This window comes from Furipterus horrens, unplaced genomic scaffold, assembly GCF_987537825.1.
Source record: "Furipterus horrens unplaced genomic scaffold, mFurHor1.1.pri manual_scaffold_4, whole genome shotgun sequence".
In the NCBI taxonomy this organism is placed as follows: Eukaryota; Metazoa; Chordata; class Mammalia; order Chiroptera; family Furipteridae; genus Furipterus; species Furipterus horrens.
This window is the reverse complement of record NW_028327174.1, coordinates 44,580,510-44,603,673: the sequence shown is the minus strand read 5'-3', so window position 1 is coordinate 44,603,673 and position 23,164 is coordinate 44,580,510. Positions and strand designations below refer to the sequence as shown.

Sequence of the window (23,164 nt, the reverse complement as noted above, 5' to 3'; positions counted from 1 at the left end):
GATTTATGGTTAGCAGAGGTGGGGGGTGTGGGTGGGTGGGGGAAAATTAAATGAAGCTGATCAAACGGTACACACTCCCAGTTATAAGATAGATAGTACTGAAAATGTACACACTGGTGTAAGGTATATTTGAAAGCTGCTAAGAAAATAAATCCTAAGATTTCTCATCACAAGGAAAAACACATTTTTTTTTTCTTTTTGGAGGGTAGCTACACGAAATGATGGATGTTAACTTATTATGGTGATCATTTCATAATATATTTATATATATGTTAAGTCATTATGCTATACACCTTAAATTTATACAGTTCTGTATGCCAATTATATCTCAATAAAACTGGGAGGAAAGCTTATTAGTAACTAGCTTTAACTCAATTAATTATATCATCCAATGTACTGTAGGAAATACAAGATAAATGCTTTGAGGTATATTCAATATATAGAACTAGACAAATAAAAAATTGTTTTAATAAAGGCAATATAAGGTAAATGGTGAGATACAAATGGTATAAAATTTTACCATAGGAAGGGGAGGAAAATGGAATCAAGAAGATCTTGAGTCTTGTTATCTCAAGCACTATTGATTTCCCTGAATGAATTTGAATGAGGGGCATGAAGATGGGCATTCTTCACTGGGGAGAGAACAAGCAGAGATATTGAGGCAGAAAATGACACTTTATTTTTATTAATTGATTTTTGTTTTTTTTTTAGAGAGAGAGAGAGGGATTGATGCATTCATTGGTTGATTCTTGTATGTGCCCTGATCAGAGAGAGAATCCGCAACCCTGGCATATCAGGACGATGCTCTAACCAACTGAGCTACCCGTCCAGGGCCCCAAAATGATACCTTACATGTGGAAAAAATGTAATACACATTTTCACACTTAAATAAAAATGTTTAAATTTTCTTTTACAGCAAAAAACAACCCGTTTTACTGGAGCATTCTAATAGCCTTTAAATAATTTGCTTTTCATTCTGATAGCAAAAAGCAAAACTCTCCTGGCCATTTGTTTTAGAATAGTAAGTTATATGCCTATAAAACTTGATTAGCTGTAAACTCCTTCGCAGCTAGGATGATGTCTATAATGCAGGGTTTGACACAAGTAGATGAAGAATGAATAGATAGTGAATTTAAATAAACTATGAGAAAGCTAGTACAGTATTATTTTCTGAAACATGTGCCTTAAAACACTAACCTTAAAATATGCACTGTGAAAAAAAAAATCATAAGTGTTAGATAAATTATGCAAACTCTACTATTCATCCTCCTTTCACAGTCCACAGATGAGCATATTAACATATTAAAAATCTTTAAAAGGTGCTGAATTATCAAAATCAACCTAACTTTTTAAAATCTAGCATTTCCCAAACATACTACCAAACAGAATCTTTTTCTCTTCCTCAAACTGTTAGGACCCTTCAGAATTAGTATTTTGTCAAATACTTGGGGAAATTCTCTATTAGTGGCCAAAAGGTAAAATTATAAAACTAAACAGAGGAATGAACTACAACATTCCTGAATATTTAAGTACATCACTGAACATATCTTTAACTTCACTGGACTTCACCTAAAAACTACTTGGTCTTCGGACCAAATTGCTTAAACCTGTATCAGTGGTAGCAAGAGAGAAGAAACTGGAAACCTAAATATTTAATCTCTCTCTACCCATAAAAAAAGAACCTATACAATGTTTCTGAAGTACACAGTTATTAAACAGCTAATATAAAATATTGTTACAATGAAATTTAAACATGCACACACACACACATATACATAGTACTATACCAAACTGTTTCCAAGCATTAAAGTCCTTTTCTCCTTCCAGTTTATTCTTTCAAATCAGATGTGAGTTTACAGAACCAAGGTCAAAATTCTCATAAAATATGTATTGCAAATAGCATAGATCACTGAAATGAGTAATTATTTAACAACTACCAAGAACAAATGTTAACTATCTGAGCAAAATGTTAATAAGATATGGTAGAATTAAACTTTTAAACAAAAAATAGAATATAAAATACTTAAATAAAAAACATGATAAAATAAAAACTTCCCAACTGCTTTATTTCCAGTATGAAAAAGTATCGATGTAACTTGAAAAACATTTTAGATAATGCTATGAGCTTGATATTGCTTCTCAACATTAATGATATACAAGTTAACAATCATACTAAAGTAATCTCATTCCTACTGTTCCTTACTATGTCCTTGGTTCAACAGAGATCATATCTGATTTATGACACTCCTTAAAGATTCTTTAGAATGATTTACTTCTCATTAATTCAAAATCTAGAAAAGTATGGACTTATTTTATAGAAAAAATAAGGTTATAAAAAAAGTCTATATCCAATGTCAGAGTCTATTCAGAGTCAAGATCCAGTGAAGCAATAATAAATGAATATAAGTAGAATATTTAAAATTTGGGAAAGGTAAATAATGATTTTTTAAAGAGATTAAAAAATGATGAGTATGTGTAAGGGAGAATATATCTTAACAAAGTCTTGCTACTTGAAAATAAAGTATTTAACAAACAACAATGTAGGGTTTTGGGAGGTTTATTGATTTTAAGTACCCTGAGAAAAATTATCAGTTCTCCAGATCAGAATTTACATCTACTACTAATATAAAAACCATTATTCTAAATTATCAAAAAAGAAAGCAAAATGCCTATATTAAATGCATCATTTTATTATTCATGCATTTAAATAGTACTGGAAAGGTACCAAAGAGGAACAGCTTATGGTTTTGAACAATTTACTCAAAAATATGTGCAAATATCAATTTAACAGTTACAATAACATAAAAACCTTGACCTACTTAAAAATAATTGATATCTAAGTTACAAATAAAAAGAAAGTTTCCATTTGTACAAGTATGGATAGGGTCAGTACTGGTTTGTCCTTTCTAGGAGTGGTGTACATTAGTTATTCTGGAAAGGATCTTTTCATAGTTTATGAAGCTGTACATAGGTATATAATTTGTATAATGAACTCCAGTGCTTGATCCCTTTGATCAAAGGACATCCTGTGAAAGGCATCCAAAATATACTGAAAAGCTATAAATCTCTTCCAAAGAAACATAATTTGTCATGGTACAAAGATTTTTATATTCTCTGCCTATCATGTTAAAATAATTCCTCAAGCACCAAATCTTGAAACTTAATTTTGCCATAAAACATCTACATTTTCCTATTAGAGATGTTACAGGTTATAAAGAAAAATTTCAATTAATTTTCAATTATTATAATACAAACATTTCAGAAACAGTATTCTAAGGACCCAACAACACTAATCTTTTGGTACTCCAGGCTCATCAAAGATCATAGGTAGCCCAAACAACACATAATTTCATTTCTTGAGATATTGATGAAATAATTTACACAGGTTAGAACATACAACATAAATATAGTCCAAGACCCAAGATTTAATTAGGTTTATGTTCTGAATTCACTAGTTTATGATAGTGGCTTAGAGATATATTTAACAGCAAAGCCCATAAAAGAAGCATATGAATAATGCATTTTCCTTTTATTCCATATTTATACTATTGTTACACTTCTAAACTACTGGAGACATTGACATAGTAGAATTATTGAATTCAGTCATTCATATTCATACTGTTACTATATGTGATAAATTTTAATAATCCATGAGGACATTTTCCCCAAATATATTTGAAAATACTAGAATCAAATAGTTTCTGCCCATAATTTAAAATCTAGACTAAACTCTCAGATGTGAAACCTAAGGGAGAAATGATGTCTTACCTCATACTCAGAAATTTCCGGTAAGTTACTTTCATCTGCCTTCTCCAGCTTCTCAGCAGCCCACTTGCTTGCAGCCTCAGCATGTTCCTTTTCATTTAGGAACTTGGATTTGTCTAACACCTAATAAAAAACAAAAGAACAGTCCTGTTAAAATTCTCAAGGGCTTTTAAGCTTCAAGTACATCGAGAAGTACATCCCACTTACACTTAAAATCATATAAACCTTCAAATACAAATAGAGAACAAGTACATTCTCTATTTGCTTTTTTAAAAATATAGACTAGATCTCTTAATTCCATTTACATAAAAGTTCAGAAATTCATCTGAGGAACAAAACAAAAGGTACTAACAATGAACTAATAACTAATAGTATTTAGAACATATAAGACATCATACGGATTTTAGATTTCTATCTTTAATCATGTTCAATGAAATAAATAATGACAAAACCTCATCAAGGTAAATTCCTAATTAATACAAAGAAAAGCCCAGAAATACTATTTTTATAACTTGTAATAATTCATATAAATCCTACTACTCTTTAACACAAAATCAACAGACTCAAATTTCATTTTTTGATACTACTATTACTTCTCTTCTTCAACAATACACAATACTAAACAAGAAATGGGATACAGAAGTCACATACAGCCCTGGGTTAGAATGCAGTTTGCTCACTTGCCAGGTAAATGATTTCTGTATGACATTGTGAGTTTTGGTTTCCTCATTTACAAAATAGGGGTTAATAATAGTCACTGTTTTACTAGACTTATCAGGGTAATCATTTTATAAGTTATATAAATGTCTAATCTCTATGTTGTATATCTGAAGCTAATACTGCATAAAAATTTTTTTTAATTAACAATATTCACTGTTTTACAAAGTAGTTGTGAGAATCACGAGCCCTAACAGATCTGAAAGCATCTAGCAAATGCTTGGTACTCTAGTTTTTCTTTCTTTTCCATATTCATTGCTATAAATCTGTTATAAGCACTAAAACATATTTAAAGATCAATCAGTTCATGGGGTCAATATAAAAATGAAGAAAATAAAATTTTTTTCTGGATCACTTATGGTTCTCCTAATGCTTTTTACAGACCTATGTTACAGAATACAATGTAAAAATTGCAAGGCAAAAATTAGAAAAATTCTTTCCTTGGGCCCTTATAGTAAGTCTCTGATTCCATTCTATTTCATTAGCATATATTTTCATCAATTAGGCCCTATACCCCTAATCTTGTCCCCACCTCTTCTCTAAAGTCACATCATTGATTCCAAATATATCTCCTCTGGATCACAGGACCAGTAATCTCTGTTATGTTACACTACCATTTATAAAATGCTTTTATACACAAACCAAAAAAAAAAAAAAAAAACTGACAAAACTTTAATTAAATGGTACTCCATGAAGGTGGCTACAGTAGACTTTATTCCCCAAGTTATAAACCAAAAAACTGAATGTCCAAAATAAAATGTGATTTCCCACAGTTACTGTGCTGAGCTGGAAACTTAAAACTAGGTCTTCTAGAACAAAATGGCCCTTGACCTCCTTCCACAGCTTACTCAAGTCACCAAACTACTGGCTTGCCATCCATATGTTTACTGGAAGATAATAACAATGCATCTATGTGGTGTGATTCCACAGCTATTAAAAGTCTAAATATCTAACTCCAAAACCCTATCCATACATAAAATTAAAAATATATAAGTAATATCTTTATTATTACTTAGTAATAGAGTTTAAAAGGTCTTTTAAAAGTTAAAAGAAAAACACACATACAAATATATCAAAGAAACAAATTATACCTCACTTTTTGGGGGTATCTGTTTAGAAGAGAAAGTTATGGAATAAAGACAAAACAAACATTGTAAGTGATCTCTACTAATAAAGGAAGCAAAATCTTCTATAACTCAATCCTCTATTCATCTGTCATTAAATCTGTACATTTGAAAAACTCTCATTTGAAACTAACTTTTAAAAGCAGAAAATAAATTCTGAACAAAGGCCCTTGAGGACAGCCTTAATGTTTAAAAGAAAAAGTCTTCCACCAAATCAGGTAAGGTAATAAAGCTTGCCACAGCTACCATGTAACTCTGGGCAAAGGACAACAGGAGGCTGCACTTTCCAAATAGATAAAATGATTACAGATCTAAAATTTTGCAAATCTGATTCCACCTTAAGACAAAAGATGCAAACATCTACATAAACTGTCAGACAAAAATATCTAAAATCCATTATTGTTGTTTTCCACTAAATATATTTTATCATGTGCCACAAAATTTTATATTGTAACATATTTACATGGCATTTATAGTTCAGGGGAAATGAATATTTCAAATATCATAATTTAAATATTCAGAGTGACATGGATGAGCAAGTACTATTTACTCTTCTTTCATTTCTTTATGACAAGAAAAACAAGCCAGTCTTTCAGGTGGGTAAAGCACCCTTGACAGGGTAAGACAAAAACAAAAAATCCAATCAATTTTTCCTATTCAAAATCCAGCATTCTAAAATCCTCAGGCTTCTGGGAAAACTCTAAAGACACAAGTTGTCACAAAGACACCTTTTTCTTTTTTTCCCTTTGAGGCAGAGAAGATCTGTATCCTGAACACCAGCATAGGCTGCCAGGGAGTATCCACTCTTGCTGAAAAACCAAACATACCAAAGACAGATAAACAAAAAGAAGTAAAGAAAGAAGAGAACAGATGTAACAATAGTAAAAGAGATGAGGTTGGTGAAGAGAATCTCTAACTACAGAGAACAGATAGAGCAACACCTCAAAATTTTTAAGTTTTGAAGATTAGAACCATGAATCATCTTTTCAACATGTTTTGGGATGCTGGGAAGATAAGAATTGAAAGAATGATGTTAGAAGAAAAGTTTTCAGCTTTCCACCACTGAGTACATGTTGGCTGTGGGCTTGTTATATATGGCCTTTATTATGTCAAAGTACATTACCTCTATACCGTTTATTCAGAATATTTATCATGAATGAATGTTAATTCTGTGAAATGCTTTTACTGAATCTATTAGTATGATCATATCATTTTTATCCTTCATATTCTTCAGGTGGCATATCACACTGATTGATCTGTGGATGTTGTTCTTGCACCCATGGAATAAATCCCACTTGATCATTATATCTATCAAATATGCCCCAAATGAATATCCATTGCCATCTGGTTATGGTCAAGATGAGCAGGGCAGAAGGACGGACTAATTTTAGCATGACCTGTGGAAAAAAAATTTATGACAAAACTGCTCATTCACTCTGGTAGCTACTTTCAAGTTGTGGTTATTTAAGATTCAAGTTTTTAAATACAGCAAATTATTCCCATTAGGTATGACAATAAAGAATAAAAGCATCTGTACTAGACAGTCCATATCATTTACTTTGTAATTCCTCTTTAAATTGATTTTATAAGTATAACAAACCTTTGATGAAGGAGCTGTTGAACTTGAGGGTGAAGTGTCTCTTGATGTTTTCAAAGACTGAACAGGTCTCTCTTTACCTATATAAGAAAATATAAAATGTAATTTCTAGCTCATTTGTCTTCAATTAGTGATTCCGTAATTGAGTAAACAAGGAGGACATATACTTATTTTGGTACTGAAACCTTCCATTGCATTATTAAATAAAACCAGTTAATATCTAAACCCACCCACCTATCTCTTTCAGAGGCTAGATATCAAAAATTTCAAATAACCTAGATCCAGCGAACATCATATTTCACAATCCCTACAATACACATCAATGCCAGTTTGCAAATACAGAACCACTGAGAAGACCTCAGAAAAGCAAAAAACTAAAAAATAATAAATAAAAATAAAATAAATACTTCCTTCTCCAAGTTCTTAAAAATCTAACTTTTAATAAATCACAATAAAAATCCAAGGGTAGTTATTATATAGAACTAATTAAGCAGTAGCTCAAAGAGAGAGGCATGTAGAAAATTTAGCAGATATTCCTGAAATGTTTAGACAATTTAAAAAACGAAACGTAGAAAACTATAATTTAGAGCACTAATTCAGTGCCTGGTATTAATGAGAACCCAAATATATGTTAAATAATTAAAAATAAATCTCTGTGAGGTAAAATCATTAACCTTTATCTTTACTCACTTCAGATACTTATGTCAGTACTCAATGTATACCAGTTTTTATAGAAACTTTAGCCATAAAATAGATTTAAATATTACTGCGTTAGCCAGTTCAACAAGAAAACAATTAGTTTATTTAAATATAATCTTAAAAATAACAGTGAGTTATTACTGACAGAAAACATATCATTACATTGTCTACAGGTTTCAAATATAACATAAATTCCTTGCTCTTAACTGCTAGAAAAAGTGACAAAATTATGAAAAGAGGAAAAAGTGACACCAAGTTTGCGATGACACAGAAGCTGGTCAAGACTGGACAGCAAGTTAAGGCCAAGAAAGCATCCAATAGCAAAGGGCAGAGACAAAATGACTTCACAACCGAGGCAAAGCCAGCTTCGGTCAGAAAAGCTGCTTAGGCTCTTCCTGCTGTGGTGAAAACAGCTCTAAGTAAGGGCCTGGAGTGGAGGCACACGGGGCTCTGGGGACCTCAGGACAGTAGTGGGTAACATCTCTTTCCCACGTCCTGCAAACCAGAAAGGCTTTCTCAAGACCCTCCCCCCAACCTTGCTGGGGACATTTGGCAATGTGTGAAGATATTTTTGATTTCACAAGTGGGAGAGTGCCTCTGGTACGTAGTAAAAAGAGGCTAGGAATGCTGCTAAGCATCCTACAAATGCACAGGACAGCCTTCCAGCCTCAGATGTCAATCCTTGCTCTAGACAAATCTCCAACAGTCTTAAAAAAGACATAACCCTAGAATCTTTTAACTTGTGGTATCATTAAGAAGCTTCCACACTAAGCACATTTAAAAGTTCTTGTAGGCCTTATAAAATCAATAGTAAAATGATACCAACCATCATTATATCCCCAGATAATTCAGAACATGGGTTAGTCATTCCCTACTGCATTTCCATTGCACATGGCAAATTCCACATCATATTGTGACTGTCAGTCTATCCCACTACACCAAAAGCACCTCGAGGAACAGGTATCATAGCTTTTATTTCCGAATGCTCGGGACCTACACCTAACTCGAGTACTTTAAGTAAAAGGGTAGGCACTCAAAAAATTGGTGAAAAGATTGTTTTGTTTTGTTTTGCTTTTTTTTTTTATACTTAGGATGACAGGACCTCCCTATCCTATTCAGATAAGCAATTCCTTGAAAGAAAACAAGGAGCTGAAGCAATGAGCACAGCACATAGAAGGCATAACTGTAGGGTCAATTCTGGCACCTAGCAGCTGGACAGAGGAAAAAACCTTTCACAAGCAGTTGTCAGTCTCTTACCTGGCATTTCCTTTACCAACAAGACATCAGCACTATAGCTATGCCAAGAATGGTGTCCAAGTGTAGTCTTAGACTCTTTCCTGCTTTCAGCTGCAGAAGGGCTAACTTAAGCAGATTCAACTAACATCAGTGTGCAGAAGCAAAAGAACACTGAAGGGTAGGGCAGATGGTTTAGCATATATTCACATGTATTCATCTAAAGCAGGCAAGAAGCAAAGGGTAAAGAAAAAGGATGATACAGATGGCAGCAGAAAGGCACAGAGAAGGTAAAAAATATCCCCTGAACCTACTGTTGTTGGATCCCATCTGCCAATGACTTGTCTCATCTATAGATCTCAACCTCCTATGAGGTAACTATTGCTGACCAGGAACAGCTGACCCAGACAACCAACCCATGTATCCCCTGAAACCCTATTTTCTGAGTCTACTGGTATTCAACTCTGGTTCCGACAGTAGACTATTGGAGCAGTTACAAACTAATCCCATTTCTATAACTTGAATCAATTCAAGCCCCCACCCTTTCACAATCCCAAACCAAAATCTAGCTAAAAACTCACCTCTTTCTGGCTTTCCTTCATTCTGCCGTTTGTAGGAGGCAACAGCACGCACAGGTTCTAGGGAAAGGTGGGCAGGGAGGAATTACTACCAGCAAGCACCTCTGTGCCCAGGTGGACCAAGAGAAGAACCCAGAAGTGGAAGTGATGAAGAGAGGAACTTCCAAGTACTTGTTGATCCTAACCTCTTTCTTAACCTGCCTTCATGTTGGGCTGCCTAAGCAATCACCACTGATGAGGACTAAGAAAACAAGAGAAAATCCATTTAGGATCAGAAATGAATTGTGTCCAATAATATGAAGTATGAAGATGAGGCTAACCAAGGACAGCGTGGGCAGAAGGAAATGAGAAAAGGATCATAAAATAAGGCATCAAAAGTTGAAGATGCTGTCATGTCTTATTCATCATTTTAAGAAGCTAATCTAATCTTCTTCATAAAGTCAACATTCAAAGAATTAAAGAATGACACTAAAACATCAAGAATGAAAGATGAATTACCACTAGAATTCAAAAAGGACACTGGGAAGGTTTTCATAGTATATCTTACCAGTTCCCTGGGGTTACAAAGGTTATCTGCAGTAGTTATTCTGATATGCTCTCAACAAGCACCCTGTTACTAAACTGTACTAATTATTTTCATACAAACTCTCTCATATAGGAATTTTCTTTATAAACAAATCCATAGCTACTGTCTTGGTTGAACCTCTAATTATCCCATACTTAGAATCTTGTAAATATTTTATTAGCTTCCTGCAAACTCTTGATACAGATGGAATCAGCTTTCTAAATAGCTTAAGTATACTAGCAGAGGCTCCCAGATATCTTTGCACTAATACACAAACTACTTCTATTATAGGTCCCAAATTGCCAATTTTGCCCCCTTTTCTTCTGAGAAAACAACATGCTTATCATTTTGGCACTTAGCACCTTGCATTAAAAAATGTTTTAAGAAATGTCACACAAATATTGCCCCCCTACTTTTGCAAGAATGTAGTGGAAGATGCAGTATCCCTCTTAACTGCTCACTGATCTGTCATCAGGAAATCTTTGTCCTTCCTGAGCAGCTTATATGTTTTTACCCAAAGGTACACTGTGAACACTATTAATGCTCATTTCCTCTTTGTTTTAGGCAAATCCTTAGTTCACCTGCAGCATCTACTGAGAGCCTTATCAAAAGCATTTATTTCATACACTACTAACTTTATTCTTACTTTCATTTTCATGTCCTCACTTTCCTTTTACATAAAAGTCTTCACTCATTTACTTAATCCTATTTCATTAAGTGTTTACTTTGTTAACCTGCCTCAAATTCTTTGTAGATCAAGAGATTAGGGCAGTGATGTGTTGTTACAGGAGTGTCTGGAGTCTGCGCTGACTCTCGTTAGCTGGTGAGAGTGGATCGTCCGCATCTCTTCCCAACTGTAAATTTAATGACTCCACATCTGTAGCCTCACATCGGCCACAGGGGCAGTCTTTACTTCGTGGATATCGGCGAACGTTACAAATCAGGTGTTTTTCCTCTTCGAAGAGTTAGTTTACTAATACATAACTGATGCTATGTTTATTGATTTTGATTTAAAATTTCCAAATTTTGGAGACACTGTAGGAGTGACCACATCTAACTACAGAATCCTAACCATGCTATGCTGAACAAACTTGGGCTATTTAATAAATCCTAACAGACTAATAAAACCACCCAGCTGAACCTGGCTCAAACTGAAGAATCATAAAAAAGTTAAGTGGCTGTTTTACTTCACTAAGTTTTAGAGTACTTTTTTTAACACAAAAGATAATAGAAACAACCCCACCGTACTTAAACTCTTCATCCAAGAGTTGACAATGATATGTTTATATTAAAACCAAAGGTCTTTTTTCTTGTCCTCTACTACAGCATTTTTATGATTACTAAGCAAGTTTTACTTAATACTTTGCAATTTGATTTTCATGCCTTTGTGTTTCTGTGTTTATACTTCCTAACTACACCTTTCTCTTTCTTTGTTGGTTATTGTTTCTTAAGGTGAATCTTCCTCCTAATTGCATTTCTTCTGGCTATGCTATTTTTTACATGGCTCCAACCGTCGTCGTCGTCGGCAGCCGTCCGTCTCGAGAGACGATGGTGTAGCTTCTTAAGAGTCTATCTGCACCGCCGAGAATGGCTGTGCAGTCCGACTCGGGAGTGACATGGTATCTGTCTCCTCCCGTGTTGAATCAACATCTTGTGATGACGCTGAAGCTACAGAGCCTGGGCAGGGTAATATGGAGGGTCTGCTGTTGCCCATGCAGCAGACCCCCCCTCTCTTCGCAGCTGAAGGGTCCAAGGGAAAGACGGAGTCAATACAGCTTGGCTTCAGGTGCGCCGCAGGAGTTGCCGGTGTTGACTACAACGTCAAACCGCCTTAGGGACTCCGGCTCCGGATTTTCTGTCGGGGTTTACTCCCTTAGCCTTTCTCCTGAAGAGGTATGCCGCAAGGCAGCGGAGGTTTTTTGGAGTCAGAGTTTTCCTTCTCTGATGTACCCTGACTGGGAGATCGAACCAGCGACACTTAGCTCGCAGGCCGACGCTCAATCCACTGAGCTAAACCAGCCAGGGCTCCAACCAACACTATGAATACCTACCTATGTTTCTCAAGGCTGCTTCTTTCATTCATGCTTCCATATTTCTAACTGCCAGGATGCTACTCCTTAGCTATTATCTCAAATTCATCTCACACATGATCTTAGTAAGCAGCACTAACTCCTGGCTTAAGAGCAAGGCAAAAGGCTCAACACATTTCTGCCTTTGCTGTGACTTGCTACTAAATCCAAATTAGGATGAAAGAAAGAAACCATGGAAGAAAATTATGAATGTGGCAGTAAGGAAATCAAAATCCAAGTCAATATAGTGGTGAGTGGAAGAATAAATGAAAAGGAAGAAATGAAGAATTTCAAATACTGGTTCCATAGACCAGGTATGAAGTTCTTTCCATACAGATGAATCAAAGCTAGAGAAACAGGTTATTGTCCTAACAAACATTCAGAAGTTCTATAAAAACTTAATAATATCTGGTAACTCTGAAATAATAGCGGATATAAATATTAATAATATTTGATGACTTTAAATATAACAGCTGTAAATCTGATACAATCTTTCAGAAATATGCTTTCTGATATGTTGTCCTGATGAAAGCAATGATAAACCTAATCAGTCATCCAATCTTAATTAGTGTTATTATTGATAATCCATGTAAGAACAAAAAACACTGCTAGAAAAAAAATCACCATTAGAGATGACAAAATTATGGGCTATGTCTTGCAAACTATTAAGTTCTTGGGTACAGTGCCTGACATACAGGAACAAAACAGATACCTCTGAATGAAAGTCTTTTCAATAAACAAAAAAAAGTCATAGCACAGATAATTCATTTTTCCCTTGAAGCTTTGAAAGAAATTAAGATATGAACAAGTGGAAATGTGGTACTTACATAGATGCTAAAAGCAAATAATTAATTTTTCTGGATCATGGATGATGATATATAAATCTGGGGCTTTTGGTTAGGAAGAACGTGATTTCCAGAGACTACTGATTTATTCAAAAAGGTACAAAACAAAAAATGGAAGTGACATAAGCAAATGTCCTCATGGTAAAGACAAGGAAGGGAAAAAAAGGAAGGGAGGGAGGGCAAAAGATAAAGGAAAAGGGAAAGAACCAGATAGAGGGGTGGAGAAAACTTTGCAGCACGTCTGCTTCCCCAAATAATCATATTTAGGAGGTTAACAATGCAATTAGCTGAAGAAGAACCTTTTAACTATGATTACTTTGGAAATACACTTTTAAATACATTTCTGCTATAATACATCACCTAAAACCACACGGGCTCACTTTTTAAGATATCAATAAAACATTGTATCATCTGTACATATTATGAATGTGTGCTATTGACAACATAATTAAGTCATAAAACAGGGACACTCCAAGTGCCTACACATACGGGAACATCATTAACTGATTACTGTTCTAGAACCACGATCATTCAGATGCTGGAAAAGCTATCAATGCCCTCCTAGGATTCCACAGGAAACTCAGCCAAAGCTGGCTTGCAAGTAAGCAAGTCTCTAACAAAAACAATACATTGTATCTAATTCCACAGCACACTAATAGCAGGGATCAGTTAACAGTCCAAGATTTTTCCTGAAAATACTAAATTACATTTCAGGTACTCCACATGATACAGCTCATAACCCTTCACCACTTGCATTCTTCCTTCAACTTCTACCCACCCTTCAGATATCACATAAAGCACCTAATTCTGTGTACGTAATGACTTATCTGTCTCTATCACTAGACCATAAACTCAAAAGGCAAAGACCGAATCTTTCTGGCTTGGCAAACTATTTGAAATATATCTTTGTATAATGAAATACTATATGAATATTGGTCATAAACACAGTGACTTTCAAACCAAGAAACACAATATTCAGCTGCTAAGAGAACTTGTTTAACCTTCCTTCCGACTGCCTAAGGTACATGATCTTAGTATAAAGCCTTATTTCCATATCCCCATTACCATTTAAACATGTACAGAAAAGTCTTCTTTCTAAAGGCAGAATTAAGCTTCTAAATTTTATTAGAATTTCAGCTATAATAAAAAAAAATTAATGTGGACTTCCAAATTTATTCATAGCCAATAGGTTTTTAGACAATTATCTTTTCCAATTACACTGAAGTTCAATAACAGGGTCTATCTTCCAAATATTCTCTTCTCAAAATAGTATTCTTAATTCTTGTACATTTTCAATTACCTTAGATGTTCTCTCAAAATGAATTAAACACTGATGAATAATAGTCTTTCTTTAAAATATCTTAATAATGGTTGCCAATATCAAAAAATAAGGGGAGGCTGGGCCCAAAGTCAGACTATAGAAAAAGACACAGATTCACAAAAATAAACTTCCAAACCTTCCATAGTAATGGTATTTTTTAAATTCAACCAAAATGTCACACAGCCTATTCACATGAGTATCACTGGTAGAGCTGGCATTATAATCTGTAGCAAATGTTTAGAATGAATTAACAGTCAGTTTATAATCAATGACATAATCATTCCAGGAGCCACAAAACTCCTGTCAAAAAAAAAAAAAAGGGCCAGTACAATCTTTATGTCATTGCTTTGATAAAGGAAAGACGTTGTAACTTGAATTTCAAGAAAGTACCTGACCGAGTTTTCCATGAAATCTGCAAGTAGAAAGAAAAGACAAGCAAGATTCCAGGGATTGCAACTGGGCAACTGGGTTCAATAACAGGAAAAAATGCAGGTAAGTGGATGAGGTCCACAGAAAGGGATCTCTAGAGATTTCTATCTTGGGTCTTACACTACTCAACAAAATTATTAATGATTAATACAAAACAAATCAACCACACTTTATTTGCAAAGAAAACAAAGCTGTTTTTATCTGCTGCTAATATACAGGATCACTAAATGAGATTTTTAAACTTCTATGGAAGAAACTCATAAGCCAAAGTTAATTAGATGAAATTTAGTGTAACAAATTTTTTAAAATGTATTAATTACACATAAACATTTGCACCTGAAAAATTACAGCTGAAGAGCACTTTGATTAAAAGTAAAATATATGAAAATGATTTAGGTTTCAATTGTCTACAGTCTCCATAAGGGTCAATAATGCAGTGTGTTTGGGAAAATAAAAGTTCACTTCTGCCATCACGACTTGAAAGGAATTAAAAAAAAACGTTTTTTAAGCAAAGGGTCCAAAATATGCCAAATTAAAGGAACAGCTGAAAGAACTAAATATATTTAAACCTGGAAAAAAATCAAGACAATTATGATGGGACTCTTCAAATACATAAATGGTTACAACATAAAAATATATATATATCTTTATGGGCCTAACATAAATAACTAGCATTAGGTACATGTTACAGGAAGTGATTTTAATTGTTTCATAAAAATGAACTGTACAAAGATGGAAAGACTAGCTTGTGATTATAATAAACATCACAGGAAGTACTTTAACAAAAAACGAACATAGGTGACTGAACTTAGTAATCTGTGGAGTCACTATTAATGCTATAATGCTAAACAAAAGAAAAATGACAAAAGTGAAAGAGAGGAAAACAATGGGATTCATTTGAAAAGGGGCAGTAAAAAAGGAAAATAAATATCCAAGAGGGCTGGCAAATGGGGAGACATTTGGTTAGATTAATTAGAATAAAAATAAACTTCAAGTAAGCATACACAAGGTATATGTAACAAAACAATTTTAACTAAAACACAAACAAGGGAAAAGGAAATCAGGTTTACAAGGACAACCTACACTGGTAGCATGTAAATATGGACAACAAAAAAGAATGGAAAATAATATTGTAGTCCCAGCTTTGACCAGGCTAGTCCAATTAGGTTATAGGTGAAAATCTATATACATGAAGTACTGGATAAAAACAAGTTTGATTTAAGAGGATAATTAGTCTAAAGCAGAACAAAGTTCCATAGGACTAACCCAAAAGACTCGGTAAAAGAAATTTAATTAAATGCACATGTGTGTGTGTGTGTTCGTGTACACATATGTAAGCACAAAATGAAAAATAACTAGTTGAAATGAAAAAGGGGTAAAAATCACCCTGTAGCTTATAATTAAGCACATAAGAGATATATTAAGTGCACAGAAGAATTATGAAGAATTAGTCCTTAAATGGTTACCATGTGCCAGGTAGGTACTAGAATTATAGGGGGTAGTCCTCTTAGCAAGTTATATAAATGTCTAACCACTATGCTATACACCTGAAACTAATATAATATTGATGTCAACTGTAATTGAAAAAATTTTAATTTAATAAAATGGTTATCATGCCCAAACTACTAGTGATCATTAAAACAAGTAAAATTACTCTGAAAAGTATGAACAAGACTTCCGGTCAAGATGGACGCGTAGGAAGACATACTTCGCCTCCTCATGCAACTATAGAAAGAATTACAAGCAGACCTCAAAACTAATAACTCCCAGAACCATCAGATTTTTGAGCTGTATGGAAGTCTGACAACCAAGGATTTAAAGAAGACACATTTACAAATAGCTATCTTAAATAACAGGTTCACTTTAAGCTGTCAAGTAAGAATTTCAAGGCTCCATTTTATTCATGTTTTGTTTAAAAGCCTTCATAATCAGTTTTTAAAGATATTGTACTTTCCTTCTCTTACTAAACCATTAATAGATTTGGATTTAAGTCAAACACATCCAAAAAAAAAAAAAAAAAAAATGTGTTCCTAGAAGATATCTGGCTAATTCTGGATATTTGCACATGTGAGATGCACCAGAACTTAAGAGGTAGTTTACCTTTTTAAAGGGGGAGAAAATGAGTGGGAGAGAGGAAGTAAGTACCAAATTGCTAACACTGAACTCCACAGTAAAAATTTAAGTTAACCAGAAGTTCTCAAAACATTTTATGTCCACTCATACACATGTACTTTAAAAAAATACTTTTTCGAAGCCCCACTCTACCTAGCTTTGAAGATAGTAGACAAAAAACAGTTAAAAAGGAAAAAAAAAATCCTAGACTTTTCTGATTACTGTACCTCGGCTTATAATTCCACCTACCTAGAAGACACCTTTCCAATTACAGAAATCCGAAATGAAAGATAAGCCCAAATATCATTTTTTCCATGACATGTTCTTCCATCCCCAGGGCAAGAATCTCCCTTGTCTTCACCTGCTCATGTCATGTTAACTCATTTATGACATATTGATTCTTGTATCAAAGCTGTTTTACATATGCTATATTTACAAATTGATAAAGTTGGAGTAAATACATATACATAGTCTAGTTCCTTGGTGACAGGGATATCTTTCTATTTAACACAGTGCCTTGGATATAGAAGGCATGAGGACATTTTTTGTGAATGAGCTCAACTGCAGGTAGTAGTCCAGAAAGGTAATAAAAGAAGATATCATTTATTTATTCCAAGGTACAATGAGCATCTGAATCAGGATGATATGATTGCACATAATGCCATGCTTACCCAGGCACTCCGATTTTAAAGAAAACAAATTGAAGGTTGAAGAAGAATAAACCTAAGGAAGGTTTAACTCTAAATTCTATAAGGCTATACCTTATAGTTAGGGAAAACCACTGATTTTTTTCATGAAAGATACATTCACAGATATATGGAGATTTAACCTAGTGACAAAAGATCAAAAAGTTAGACTGGCACAGGAACTAGCAGAAAATACAGGAGTGTGTGACTTTCCAATATGCTTAAAAACATACCTCTTCAATGCTGAAGAATTAGAAGTGAAATGTCATGTGGATTGAAACTTGAAATTATTCAAAAAATGAGTGCGTATGTGTGTGCATGATGATCATTATACTATTCTTTCAACTTTTCTATAAGTTTTAAAATTTTTAAAAAGAAAAAGTTTAAAATATATCTCTCTTACAACACCTTTTAGGGCAATCTGACTCAATACATTCTCATCAGTAGAGGCTGTAAAAGAAAAAAAGAAAAGGTCTTTAAAATACATACTTCTATGTTGAGACTGATGGAAAGAGTAAGTTTTGCTTCTTTCTGGAGAGTAGCTTCTACTACTGACACTGGAGCCAGATCTGCTGTGTGGAGAATCCTTTCTGCCTACAGGTGAGTCTCTGAAAAAAGGAGTTTCTCTTTTATGAGGAGACCGATCTCTCACATAATGGGAAGTGTAGACACTTTTTCTTCTAAAGCCATCTCTCATGTCCCTTTGAATAGAAAAGAAAAGAAGTTAATTATCCTGTACCCTATGTATACAAACACAAATGGCAAAAGCTCTGATTACAAGATATTCTTTAGGCTGTTATCTTGGTTCCCTTTTCTACCACCACCTAACTTCTGAAATCAGTCCACAAAATGAAACTTTATCAGTGAAATATGTTTAGAATGTATAATTTTTTCAGTTTGGGATAGAACCAGGTGTTAAGTGCAAAAGTTATTCTAAGCAAGTACAGAAATTTTAAAATGTGAAAAACATACAGTCATAGAGTCTCTACTTCTTTACTCTCAAAGACACCTACCTAGCAGATGCCAAAGACTTCCCAATGAGATATTTAATGGCATTATTCCCTTCTAAGTACAATATATACTGACTTTCAAATGGTGTGTTTATGCCCCTATGTGACAATGTCACTAGGCCTACAGATGTTCTTGTTGTCACAACTGGAGAGGAAGGGGTACCACTGGTGGGCAGAAAGCAGGGATGTTTCTAAAACTCTACAATGCCCAGGGAAGCTCCCACACACACAACAATAAAATATCTGACCCAAAATGTCAATAATACCAAGGTTGAGAAAACCTGATATGTGCCTATTAAATCCTTGCTTTCTGAATTTGTATCCTTAGTATACAGCTTGTTAATAATCTCTAAAAGCCAACTTTATATAAATCACTTATATTTTTACAAATTAAATTTCTTTATTAAGCAGTATCATTAATTCAAAGCAGAAAGTAAGTCCAAGAAGTAAAACTTTATAAAGCAAACCATCTTTAAAACACAAAGCAAATCAAAATTATTAAATAAACTATCAAGACTTGAGCTTCCATTTAAAAGAATACTTGGAGTAAGACAGTTTTTTTAAATTGAAGATTTAGCAAGTGTACATCCATATTAAAGTTAAAGAATTTCAAATTTCAGACAGATGAATGCTAAAAGACAAACCAATCACATGAAATTTCAAAAGCTCAGCAATAATTTCAGCATACTGACTGGCAGTACCTTATATATATAAGTAGGTTGTTGTCATTAGGTGACTATATCCAAAATATCTTGCCTTTACAGATACACTTAAGTTTCTTCAGGCAAAAGCAGAAAACAGCTAAAACTCATTTATGATTAATAAAGTCAAGCAAAATACTAAAGCATTAAAGAAATTCTAATACATTCAAGTTTGATCACTAAGACTATGAGTCATATCAACATCACTGAGAGCCTGGGTGGCTATATACAAGGTGGGGGGGGGGACCAAAAAAGCCCGGAATTTATTTATAAAAAAAAAATGTGTATTTATTCTTACATGTTTAAACTGCAGTTACCTTCAAAGTACTCTCCATCTGATGCAATACACTTACTGAGACATTTTTTCCATTGCTCAAAACAGTTTTTGAACTCTTTAATTTTTATGTCCTTTAATACTCCTGCCATTACTTGTTTCACTTCTTCCACATGGGCAAAAAGTTTCCCTTTGAGGACATTTTTATCCGGGAAAACAAAAAAAGTCTCCCTTGGGGGCGAGATCAGATGAATGGTGGGGGGGGCACTGTTTTTGGTCAAAAACTGCTGAACACTCAGCGTGGTGTGGGCAGTGCACTCGTAAATCACCCATCAGGAAATGGGCCAACGTGCTGAAGGAGTCTTCAGAAAAAATTGACTGAAGCCAAACACAACCTCTCTTCTCTTTGAGAAGAAGGGACAGGATGGAGGAATCCATATTGTAGACTACAACATGTTAAATTTGAAACACTCATGTAACATCTTGCTGGCAACTAGAGATACTGATGCCCAGATGAGAAGAGATTTATGGATATAACAATAAATGTGTCTGTAGATAGGCAGTTTTTAAAGCCTTGAATATGGAGGAAAACAAAGGATAAAAAGATTAGAGGGCTCAGAATTTAGGGTTAGAAAATTACCACTGAGGGAGAAAATAAAAGTAATGGTCACAGAGACATGAAGGACACTGGAGAGTTATCAGGGAAGCCAAGAAAAGAATGCTCCAAGAAGGAGAATAAAGTTTTGTATACTGAAATTAAATGAGCCCTTACGGTTAAATTACTTTGGGGTTAGAGAAGAGCAGGCCCACATTGAGAGGAAAGACTGCCTCATTTCTCTAGGGGGAAAGGAAAGAAGAAATGCTGAACTACAGTTTCCTAATCCTGACACCAGATGGCAGTAAAATCACAACAGAACAAACAGTTCAGGACTGTCAAGTGTGTCTTGGGTGGCTGGATAACGTGGGAAAGCACATCAGATTTTAATACCTCAGAGCAGAATAATCTCTCTCCTCCTCTTCCATTATTCAAAGAATGCCATACCTTAACCCAGCCATTCTTAACTTTCAAAACCATTTCCAAATATTATGACTTTTTTAATGCAATCTATAGGAAAAGTCAATGAACAGTTTTAAAGGCAATATTTTATAAATAAAGCATTTTTAAAAATAATCCTTAGAAAAAAGAACACCAAGAAACAAGGATAGTGTAAGGAGCCTCCAAGACAACTTCAAACATACCAACATCTGCATCATAGGGGTGTCAGGAGGAGAAGAGAAAGACAAGAAATAGGAACCATACTTGAAAAAAATAATGAAAGAAAACTTCCCTAATTTGGTGAAGGAAATAGACATACAGGTCCAGGAAGCAGAGAGAGTTCCAAAACAACTGGATCCAGGGAGAACCACACCAAGACACATTATAATCAAAATGTCAAAAATTAAGGATAAAGAGAGAATCTTAAAAGCAGCAAGAGAGAAGAGAATTACATACAAAGGGGTTCCAATAAGGCTATCAGCTGATTTCTCAAAAGAAACTCTGCAGGCAAGAGGGGACTGGCAAGAAATATTCAAAGTGATGAAAAGCAAAAATCTACAACCAAGGCCATATCTAGTAAAGCTATCATTTAGAATGGAAGGGCAGATAATGCTTCCCAGACAAGGTAAAGCTAAAGGAGTTCATCATCACCAAGCCATTATTATATGAAATGTTAAAGGGCCTTATTTAAGAAAAAGATAAAAACTATGAACATTAAAATGAAAATGAATTCACAACTATCAACGATTGAATCTAAAAAACAAACTAAGCAAACAACCAGAACAGAAAAAGAATCATAGGTATGGAGATCATCTGGAGGGTTACCAGTTGGGAAGGGTAAGGAGAGACTGCGGGAAAAGGTGCAGGGATTCAGAAGCACAAATTGGTAGGTACAGAATAGGCACATGGGTGTTAAGAATAATACAGGAAATGAAATAGCCAAAGAACTTATACACGTGACCCATGGACATGGACTAAGGGTGGATTGCTGGAGGGGATGGGGGGTACAGGGTGGCGGAAGACAAAGGGGGAAAAATTGAGACAATTGTAATAGCATAACCAATAAAATATATTGAGAAATAACCCTTGATAATAATTTTAAAAAATTTAAGATTTTTTTCCCATAGTTTTTCTTAAATCTTTGGTGCCTGCTACTATATCTATGGAACGAAACACTATCAGATGACTAAGGAACAAATAAACCCAAAATAGTTATTAATAAAAAAACTTTAAGTCTTCCATTGTCCTTGGTTTAACAGATGAAACACTTAATTGTGTCCCAGTCTATGCTAAGGATAACACCCTCAGAAGCTCTCTTACCTTAGGACACATCTTGCTAACAGATAGGCAAAATAAATCAAGATAAAGCACAGATGCCCACAGAAGACACAGTTCAAAGCTACAGTGGCTTGACGCTGAGATGCTGAGCATACTTGCAGGAGAGGAGTGTGGCGGGGCTGCTCACACTGCTCAGGGTGCGCTGCCTCTATAATGGCTCGCCGCAAAACAAAAGCTGAGTGCTATTTTCATGGTTCACCTTTAAAAAAAAAAAAAAAGGGAAAATCCTTTCCAGATTCCCTTCAGTTCGAGAAAACAGGTATTAATGTAGGTCTTTTATAAAAGCAAAGTGGTGTAAATCAAACTTCCCAAAAGCAGGAGTTATTTGTCCTATCTCTCTTAAACTCTTCAGTAGGTGCACGCTGATGGCTTAGTTTCAGGGTCTAAGGTATATGGAACATAGGATTATGTTCTAAATCTTCCAACCTCTAAGAAAAGGGCGAAATACCACAATAAAGTCCTTAAACTCATGCCACTCCACTGTAACCCCACACTGCCTATTAACAACCTTCTGGTAACTTGCCCACATTTCCTAAATCCTTTAATCCAATGACAGTCTGAACTGTAACATATCCTGAATCCAAACCACGGGCGATTTTCAAATTCCTGTGCATCATCTGTGCAATAATGTAGCAACTCCTTGACGACCTCCCACCTCTTCACAATACTTCACCCACAGAGTGAAGTCCTAAGCCTTGCCGGCCATTACCCAGAGGTGCTCTTCATCAGAATCCAATGATGCATTCTAATCAAAATGTCTTATCCTTCAGTTTTCTCACTCCTATAAAACTTCACCTTCACCTCATGAATACCTTCTAGTCTCCAGTATTTCCTAGCAATCCATGGAACCCATCCTGACCTCTATTGTTGCCCTTCCAGCCTAAATTGCAGTATTTGAACCACTCTGTAAGAATACCAACAACTTCTTAAGCTGGCAATTTTGATACATCATCTTAGCCATACCAAAACCTGAATTAATTCCAAAATCTGTGATTTCTTCATTGATATAGATTGACATAACCTAAAAAAGAAATTACACAAGCCTACAGATTGGGCCCTCTACAT

At 34.6% G+C, this 23,164-nt stretch overlaps 1 protein-coding gene across 5 annotated transcripts in view; it reads right to left on the bottom strand.

Moving 5' to 3' along the window:
* Window positions 1-23,164, bottom strand: part of PPHLN1 (periphilin 1) — a 99,966-nt gene that overhangs the window by 43,811 nt on the left and 32,991 nt on the right. For 3 of the 5 annotated variants that reach the window (XM_090273024.1, XM_090273023.1, XM_090273027.1), the window contains 4 exons: window positions 18,230-18,441; window positions 9,717-9,773; window positions 7,207-7,283; window positions 3,769-3,888 (listed from right to left, as the gene is read on the bottom strand). In XM_090273024.1, the coding sequence (XP_090129150.1) occupies window positions 3,769-3,888; window positions 7,207-7,283; window positions 9,717-9,773; window positions 18,230-18,441 (466 nt within the window). The remainder of the gene's footprint in view (window positions 1-3,768; window positions 3,889-7,206; window positions 7,284-9,716; window positions 9,774-18,229; window positions 18,442-23,164) is intronic. The other 2 variants (XM_090273025.1, XM_090273028.1) reach the window with 1 other exon arrangement.